The sequence below is a fragment of the Colobus angolensis genome, unplaced genomic scaffold (genome assembly GCF_000951035.1).
Source record: "Colobus angolensis palliatus isolate OR3802 unplaced genomic scaffold, Cang.pa_1.0 Scaffold207, whole genome shotgun sequence".
Taxonomy (NCBI): Eukaryota; Metazoa; Chordata; class Mammalia; order Primates; family Cercopithecidae; genus Colobus; species Colobus angolensis.
Genome location: NW_012115233.1, coordinates 6,219,282 through 6,228,939, shown reverse-complemented (window position 1 = coordinate 6,228,939; position 9,658 = coordinate 6,219,282). Strand labels below are relative to the sequence as shown.

The 9,658-nt window shown below is 52.9% G+C and overlaps 1 protein-coding gene across 1 annotated transcript in view; it reads left to right on the top strand.

Annotated features, from left to right (window-relative positions):
- Nucleotides 1-9,497, top strand: part of KCNG4 (potassium channel, voltage gated modifier subfamily G, member 4) — a 17,697-nt gene extending 8,200 nt beyond the window's left edge. Inside the window, exon 3 of the mRNA XM_011942194.1 lies at nt 8,694-9,497. Within this exon, the coding sequence (XP_011797584.1) occupies nt 8,694-9,497 (804 nt within the window). The remainder of the gene's footprint in view (nt 1-8,693) is intronic.
- The last annotated feature ends 161 nt before the right edge of the window (nt 9,498-9,658 follow it).

Genomic DNA, 9,658 nt, shown 5'->3' with positions numbered 1-9,658 from the left:
AGTAGCTGGGATTACAGGCACGCAACACCATCCCCAGCTAATTTTTGTATTTTTAGTAGAGATGGGGTTTCGCCATGTTGCCCAGTCTGGTCTCGAACTCCTGACCTCAGGTGATCCACCCACCTCTGCCTCCCAAAGTGCGGAGAGTACAAGCTTGAGCCACCCCGCCTGACCCCGACTGTCACTTGAATGCACTGGGAGATCCAGGGCAAGTCACATCCGCCCCTGGACCTCAAACTCCTGCTGGTAAAATGATGGTCTGGACTTGTCATTTTACGGCTGACTGGTCTCTAGCATCCTTCCAGCCCTGGGCACCTGCAGCCTCATGTCCTTGTCTGTTTGCTGCAGTTTTCCAGGTTCTTTCTTTCCCTCTGCCTTCATTGTCCTCCCTGCCATTCATCCGTCGCGCCCTCTCCATGTGACCTCAGACCTGGCCGGACATCTCTGCCTTTTACCTCCCTCCGGGGCAGCCTGAACTCCACTGGCCAGGACCGGTTTTCTTCCTCTTTACTGCTACTAAGACATCCCAACCACTGCAGATAGTATCAGGTCATGGAAAGGGCCAGCATCTTCAATTTGCTGGTCCTAGGTTGAGTCCCAGCTCTCCCACTCTCTGGCTGTGCCCTCAGATAAGTCCTTTTCTTTCTCTGTGCCTCTATTTCCTCACCCATCAAAGAGGACAATCATAACACTATTCAGAGGGCGGTGCTGAGGACTGAATGAGAACCTGTATATCAGGCGCCAGCACAGAGTGGACGCTTGTTGTTTTGCTCCCCCTTGGGGCTGGGCTCACACCCCTGCACCTGCTCTGCTGTTCTGCTCACCAGCCTCCATCCCTGGCTCCCTCCAACCTGAATCGCAATGGCCGAGTCAGGGGCCGGTGACTCAGATGTCCTCTCCATCCCCTTCCAGTGCCTGCCCTCATTGCTCCTCTGCTCTGGCTTTCAGCATGTCTTTTCTGAGGGCTTGCTCTGGCTGGAGACTCGGTAGGAGAAGCAGGGGAACTCACCACGCTCAAGACCATCCCTGCCGGCCTTCCCACGGTTCCCCTCCCACCTTGGGTGCTACTCCTGCCCCACAGCATTGCCTGGGGCTTTCAGGGATATTGTCAAAGGGACATGCACACCGTATGGCAACCGAGCAAAGCGCCCTTGGTGGTGTCTCTGCAGAGCCATGGTGGGATCAGGGAGCAGAACCACATGGGCTCTTTGGTTCTCGCCTTCCTTCTCATCCTAGACTGTAGACATTGCAGTGTTTTACTAAGGTGGAGGGCTGGGGAAGGAAGGCACCGAGAGTGCTTTGTTTGTTTGTTTGCTTGTTTGTTTTGAGACGGAGTCTCACTCTGCCACCCAGGCTGGAGTGCAGAGGCGCGATCTCAGTTTACTGCAAGCTCCGCCTCCCAGGTTCACACCATTCTCCTGCCTCCTCAGCCTCCCAAGTAGCTGGGGCTACAGACACCCACCACCACGCCTGGCTTTTTTTTTTTTTTTTTTCAGACTGGAGTGCAGGTTGCTTACTGCAACCTCCACCTCCCGAGTTCAAGTGATTCTCTTGCCTCAGCCTCCAGAGTAGCTGGAACTACAGGCGCCCGCCACCATGCCCAGCTAATTTTTGTACTTTTAGTAGAGACGGGGTTTTGCCATTTTGGCCAGGCTGGTCTCGAACTCCTGACCTCAGGTGATCCACTAGCCTCGGCCTCCCAAAGTGCTGGGATTACGGGTATGAGCCACTGCAACCAGCCTACAGAGAGAGATTCTTAAAAGACCAACTGAGACTCTTGGGGCTCCCTCCCCAGGATGCAGCTCACCTTTTGGGCTGCCATGTCCACCTCCCTGCCTCCTCACCCTTTAGTAAGAGGCCGCGTGTGAGAGCCAGCTCCTGCCTCCTCCTCTGTCCCTTTCTTGGACCATGAATCAGCTTCCTAAAGAACTGGCCTGCTCTCTGGAGCTTCTCTGTGCTCGGTGGCATTTGGTAATCGCTCTAGCAAATGCTTCTTATCCTAGTTTTGTTGCTTTTGGTTGTTTTTTTCCTGCAGCTGTGTCTCTCCCTGTGTCCCAGCCAAGAAGCAACATTCCCTGTTTCCTGGCCTGGGACCTCCCTGATGCTCTGCAGGTGACAGTTTCCTCTGCCTCCTCACACTCCCCCCACCTCCGCGTGTCCAACTCCCAGCCCCCTGCAAATGCCCTGCGCAGACACCGCCACCCACACTCATTCATGAGTCATTCTGGAAGGGCCCCTGCAGGCTGGACCTGTGCTGGACACTGGGAGGGTCCCTAGGTCTCTCCTCCGGTGACTGCTGAGAGGACATTAGTACAGAGGCAATGGGATGGCGGCCTGCCTCTCTGCACAGGGAGAACCACTGTGAGGTTCGGAGTCAGTGGATACTTCTTAGACCCCTGCTGGGCTCCTGGCCCTGTGCTAGTCATTTCCCTGTTTCCTAATTTAATTCTCACGGCAATCCCATTCTACAGATCAGAAAACTGGGCCTCAAGAAGTTACGTAACTTGCCTGACAGCAGCTAAGCTAGTAATGCTCCCTCAGCGGCAGTTGTTTTTTTTTTTTTTTCAAGACAGGGTCTTGCTCTGTTGCCCAGGCTGGAGTGCAGTGGTGCAATCTCGGCTCTCCTCCAACCTCCTGGGTTCAAGTGATTCTCATGCCTCAGCCTCCTGAGTAACTGGGATTACAGGCGTGCACCACCAGGCCCGGCTAATTTTTGTGTTTTTAGTAGAGACAGGGTTTCCCCACATTGTCCAGGCTGGTCTCAAACTCTCTTGCCTCAAGTGATCCGCCCACTTCAGCCTCCCGAAGTGCTGGGATTACAGGCGTGAGTCACCATGCCCAGCCCAGTGGCAGCTGCTTTCTAATAAGAATTTGCTGGAAGCTCTAGAAGAGAAGTCAGCCATCCAACCCATCCAAGGTGAAGGCCAGGGAGAGCCCACGGTGGGTCAGCTGCAGGGCCTGAACCGGAGAGCAGCGGGGGGAGAGGATTGAGGAGGAAGACAAGCAAGGTAGATTTGAGAAGCTCCTACACTACAGCATCCCCGGTGCCCACAATTGCCCCCCGGGATGAGAATCACCTTCCCCAGTTCATAGAAGGGAAGACGCCTTCAGTTAGATGACTCATGGGCCAGGTCCCATGGTGGGGCTGACCCCATCCAATTGGTTCCAACAATCTCAGAGTCCCTGTGTCCCAGCGTTGGGAAGGGGGAACAGCTGCTGGGAGTGGGTGGGGGGGTGATCTGGGGAGGGGAGATTGCGGCTCATGGTGAGGAGGGGCTTAGGGGAGGCCCATGGGAGCAGAGTAAAGGAGGGGAGGGTGGCAGAGGGCGCGGGCAGGAGACAAAAGTGGCTAAAGGAGTGGGAGGAGGAGTGAGTCAGCACATCCAGGCCCCAGGAGAGCCTCAGAGGAAACAGCTCAGGGCCTCAGGCCAGGGCCAGAGGCACAAATGGTGAACTCACAGCAGGAGGGAGGGGAGGAAGGGATGCCGAGCTGAGGAACGGACCAGCCCTGACTAAGGAGCTGCAGCAAAAGTGAGAGGTGGCCACGTTCCAAAGCGGGACTGGCAGGAGTTGGTGGGAGGGACAGAGGGGGCGAGGAAGCCTCCACGGTCACGTGGACCCTGAGCTCCTCCCAGATGGAGCTTCCGGAACTGGCCCTCTCTGCACCTGCAGGGCCCCCAGGGCAGCAGCTTTGCCTTCAGGAAACTCACTCTGCTGCTGCGTGAAACAGGTGCAGGCCAGGCTACGGGACCCCCACTACTCCCACTTGCTGCCTCCCCCAGAAGTACGCAGCCAGCTCAGACTGACTGTAACTCAATATTCGCCCTTTTAAAGTGCACAGTTCGGTGGTCTTTAGTATCATCATGGAGCTGTGAAGCCGTCATTCCCTTCCTCCTGCATCCAGCCCCGGACACCCACCCCTCTGCTTTCGGTCTCTGTGGATTTGCCTGCTCTGGACATCTCACTTAAATGGAATCATCCAACATGGGGTGTCTGTGTCTGGCTTCTTTCACTCAGCATCGTGTTTTCAAGGTGCATTCATGTTGTAGCATGATTTAGCCCTTCATTCCTTTTCGTGGCTGACTAGTATTCCATTGTATGAATAGGCCGCATATTATGTATTCACTCATCAGTTTGTGGATGTTTAAGTTGTCTCTACTTTGGGTCTATTATGAATAATACTACCATGGACTTTGTGTACAAATTTTATTTTGTTTTGTTTTTTTGAGCCAGAATCTCATGCTGTCACCCAGACTGCAGTGCAGTGGCACAGTTTTGGCTCGCTGCAACTTCTACCTCCTGAGTTCAAGTGATTCTCCTGCCTCAGCCTCCTGAGTAGCTGGGATTACAGGCGCCCACCTCCATGTCTGGCTAATTTTTGTATTTTTAGTAGAGACAGGGTTTTACCATGTTGGCCAGGCTGCTTTTAAACTCCTGACCCCAGGTGATCCACCCGCCTCGGCCTCCCAAAGTGCTGGGATTACAGGCATGAGCCAGCAGACCCGGCCTGTGTACAAATTTTTGTGTGGACATATGTTTTCATTTGTCTGAGCTATACACCTAGCAGTGGAACAGCTGGGTTGCATGTTAACTCTGTTTAGCCTTTTGAGGACCTGCCAAACTGTTTCCACCGCCACTGCCCCATTTTCCATCCGCACCAGCAGTGACGGGTTCCTGTTTCTCCACAATCTCACTGACACTTGGCTATTGTCTTTATGATTCTAGCCATCCTAGTGGATGTCAAATTGTGTCTTATTGTGGTTTTGATTATCCTTTATTTTTGTTTTTTAACTTTTCATTATGGAGAATTTCAGACATTTACAAAGTCAATAGAATACAGGGAACCCCTGGGAAACCATGACTCAGCTACACGCAATGGTCAATATTCTGCCACTTTTTTTTTTTTTTTTTGAGATGGAGCCTCACTCTATCACCTATCACCCAGGCTGCAGTGCAGTGGTGCGATCTCGGCTCACTGCACCCTCCACCTCTCAGGTTCAAGCGATTCTCCTGCCTCAGCCTCCCAAGTAGCTGGGATTACAGGCATGTGTCACCACGCTTGGCTAATTTGTGTATTTTTAGTAGAGACAAGGTTTCACCATATTGGCAGGCTGGTCTCGAACTCCTGGTTAGGTGATCCACCCGCTTTGCCCTCCCAAAGTGCTGGGATTGCAGGCGTGAGCCATCGTGCCCAGCCAATATTCTGCCATTCTTGTTTCCTCTCTCTTTCCATCCCCTCTCCACTTCAAATCACTTATTATTTGTTACTATTTTTCTTCTACAGTTTTACAGGTAAAATGTACATACACTGAAGTGCACAAATCTTAGGTGCAGAATTTAATAAGCGGACGCTCCCGTGTCAGCCTCTCCCCTGTGAATACAGAATATTTCCTTCACAGGCCATCCTTACACTACCCAGAGGCAGCCTCTGTTCTCATCACTTTGTGTACCTACATGAGGCTGCCTGATCTCGAGCTTCCTGCAAATGGAAACACACAGCCAGCTTGCTTTGCTCCATGCCAGGCCCGTGGGATTCATCCGTATTGTTTCATCATTCATGCCCTGGGCTTTCTCCGGGCCGACACTTATTCTTCTTCATTGCAGGAAGGAGCCAGAACACACCTTGCTCTGCCTGTGACAAAGGCTAGGAATACAGTGACCAACCATCCCGGTGTGCCGAGGGACCAGGGGGTTCCTAGGACCTGGAACTTTCTGGGTTTAAGCACAGAACTTCCACAAAGGGAGAAAGGATAACTTTTTTCTCTCCTTCTTTCCCCTTTTCTCTTTTCTTTGAATATTTGCTAAGCTGGGAATTATTTCCTCTGCCCACGCTCCATAAACGCCCCCTGCCCAATGCTGGCATTTCTGAGGGACCAGTGCTGGGAGGCTGGATTTAGGATGCAGAGCAGAGCCTGATGCAGGTGCAGTGACGCGGCAGAGCAGAGCCCTTGCTGCAGTCCAGAGAGGTGGCCAGAGGGCCAGGCCGTGGGAGGGGAGGAGTCGGTGTGCATGGCTTGAATGTCCAAACGCCAGCCCCACAGGCAGGAGGACCCGGCAGAGCCTTCTCGGCCTCTCAGGAGTCACCTTCCTGAGCTATTGGGTCATCAGTGTGGAATTTATTCCCAGGCTGTGAGTATTTTAAGCCTAGGGAGAAACTCCCAGGATGCCTGCAAAGAAAGAGGCCTTATAGGCAGAATCTAGCTCAGAGCCTGAAAACCTTCCAGGTGCCTCAGAGTGAATGGGGGGAGTTGCCAAATGTAGATTTCTGGGCCCCACTCTAAGGTTTGGATTTTGTGATGGGGGCCCAAGAATCTGCATTTACAACAAGCACCCTGGGGGCTTCTGGTGCCAGGGTTTCCAAATCAGCTTTGAGAAATACCAATTCTGTTCCAAACTCTGTATTAGAAACTGAAGCACAGAGAGAGCCAGTGGCCACTGCAAAGTCACACAGCAAGTTTGTAGCAGGGCTGGGGAATCGGAACCCAAATCTTCCGAGCCCTTCAGGATCCTGAAGCAAACCCTGGGTAGTCGTGGCGAAGACCTCTCAGTGGGTTGGAGAATCCCCTCATCTTCCTGTAATATCCAGCAACAGGAAGAAGGTATTGCTACCCTTACACTGACCAGGCAGACTGTGGTCCATGACCAATGTATGATCGTGTTAAAATGGCTACAGTGCATCCTGTACCCACGAGGTGCATGGTCCTGTTAATGGCTTTATATGCATAATTTCCATTCATCACGACAGCTCTTCAGAGGTTATACAACTGAAAGTCCAGAAGGGACAAGTGATTTGCCCAAGTAAGTGGAAGAGATGGGATTTGAAACTGTGCTAGGCTCCGGGAGTATTGTAACTAGACAAGCAGACGTGCTTTCTGGGGGGCTTGAAGGCTGGCAGGGCACAGAAAGTTCCTGATTCTCCAATCTTGCTAAAAAAAACCTTGCTGTATGGCTTCGCAGTGACCCCTACCCCTCTCTGTGCTTCAGTTTCCGAAGAAGAGGCTGGAACACTCTGGATTCCACCCCTTGGCAGTGCTGCCTCTGACTCCCAGCCCTGCAATAGTCCACACAGAAGTCCAGCCAGAAAGGTACCCTGCCCTGGACAGGCAAATAGAGAGTTTCTCTTCCTCCAGCAGCCAGGCATAAAGAACATTTCCGCGGGCACTGGAAATAATTTCTTTTTCCACTTCAGAGCACTTTAATCCAAAGAAAACTGTGGTTGTCAACATCTTGCCTTTTACACAGACAAGTTGCTTCGGCCATTCATCCATTCATCCATCAAGTATATGTATCGTGTGTGTGTGTGTGTAAAATATTTATAGCAAAGATTTCTACCCTGGCTCCACCTTTGAATTATCCACGGGGGTTCTGGAAAATTCTACTGCTCAGCTCAAACCTAGATTAATTAAATTAGAATCTTGGGAGGACCTGACCCAGGCAACAGAATGTTTCAAGGAACCCCCAGGTGATTCTAACCTGCAGCCAAGGTTGAGAACCACACATTAGAACAGTGCCTGTCAAACTTCAATGTGCACGAGTCACCTGGAGATCTTGTTAACTGCAGAATATGATTCCGTGGGATGGGGTGGGGCCTGAGATGCTATGTTTCTAACAAGCTCCTCAGGGAGGCTGATGGTTTTGGCTCAAGGTCCACACTTTGAGTGGCAGAAGGGCTGGTGGAACTACCACTGAACTATTCGGGAGGAAGAACAAAATACAGAACGCAGAATGGCGCCCACCCAGCTGGAACTGCCAAGCTGGAATCCCACGTGTCAAGGGCAGCAATTACACATCCCAAGGGCTGTCCTGGGGATTTGGGAACCCTCTCTGCCCCACCAGACTTCAAGCCATCAGAAACGATATCTGTTTGTCTAGTCACAGTATGCCCAGGGGTTAGCACCATGCCTGGCACAAAGTGGGCCCTCCATACATTTCTGTTGGCTAAATGAATGAGGGGTGGTAAACAACAAAGTTACAAAATAGCCAACAGCAGCTAAGAGACCCTGGTACCACCTCTTAAGTATGTGAGCTCAGGCGAGTCACTTCACTGCTGTGACCAACTTCCTGGGCCATCAAATGGGGTCATGCTGCCTGCTCACGACAGTGCTATGTGGCTTGAGTAACAGCAGGAGAGCATTGCATGGTCCCCCGAGGTACTTATGTCATTAAGGTAGAGGCTGGCAGCTATAACAAAGAGACCGCAAACTAGAATAGTTTTAAACCAAATTTCTGTCTTGTGCAATAGTCCCAAGGTAAGGGATGTGGGTAAGTATAGACAACTCTTATTCCAGATTCTCCCGCCTTGACGTTCCCTCCTGCCCTGGAGCACTGGTCCAGTCCTCTCTTCTTAGCTGGGTTGCAGGCCCATCTGTGCTGGCTGTCCTGGCTCACATGAAGGATGAAAAGAGTGTGCACGAGTTAGATCCAGAGGTGGTTTGCATCACTTCTGTTTCCAGTCCAGAGGTTAGGACTTAGTCATTTGGCCACACCTAGTGGCAAGGGAAGCCAGAAGGAACGGTCTCTGGCCTAGCCGATCTGCTGTATATCCAGCCACAACTGGAAAACTGTATAAAAGGAGGTTCTGCTGGACAACTAAGTTTACCGCACAAAGCTCATGGGCATGAAGTCGTCCCCCAATTTCCAGCGCTGTTGCGGGTCCACTCTCTACCCCGCGTTGTTGCCTCTTCTCCCCACAGGGCGAATGCTCTCGGAAGTGCTACTATATTTTCATCGTGGAGACCGTCTGCGTGGCCTGGTTCTCTCTGGAGTTCTGCCTGCGGTTTGTCCAGGCCCAAGACAAGTGTCAGTTCTTCCAGGGACCCCTGAACATCATCGACATCCTGGCCATCTCCCCATACTACGTGTCACTGGTGGTGTCTGAGGAGCCCCCGGAGGATGGCGAGAGGCCGAGCGGGAGCTCCTACCTGGAGAAGGTGGGGCTGGTCCTGCGTGTGCTGCGGGCACTGCGCATCCTCTACGTGATGCGCCTGGCCCGCCACTCGCTGGGCCTGCAGACGCTGGGGCTCACAGTGCGCCGCTGCACACGCGAGTTCGGCCTGCTCCTTCTCTTCCTGGCCGTGGCCGTCACCCTATTCTCCCCTTTGGTCTACGTGGCCGAGAAGGAGTCAGGGCGGGTGCTGGAGTTCACCAGCATCCCCGCCTCCTATTGGTGGGCCATCATCTCCATGACAACGGTGGGCTATGGGGACATGGTGCCCCGCAGTGTGCCAGGCCAGATGGTGGCCCTCAGCAGCATCCTGAGCGGGATCCTCATCATGGCCTTCCCGGCCACGTCTATCTTCCACACCTTCTCCCACTCCTACCTGGAGCTCAAGAAGGAGCAGGAGCAGCTTCAGGCCCGCCTCCGCCACCTCCAAAGCGCTGGTCCAGCCAGTGAATGTGAACTCCTGGACCCCCACATGGCCAGTGAACATGAGCTCATGAACGATGTCAATGACCTAATCCTGGAGGGCCCAGCCTTGCCTATCATGCACATGTAACTCAGCACTCCCTGTGACTACACGGTAACCTCAACCCATCGCCCTGCCTGAAACACACTCAAGGGTACCCCACATAGGCTGGGCGCGGTGGCTCAAGCCTGTAATCCCAGCACTTTGGGAGGCCGAGACGGGCGGATCACGAGGTCAGGAGATCGAGACCA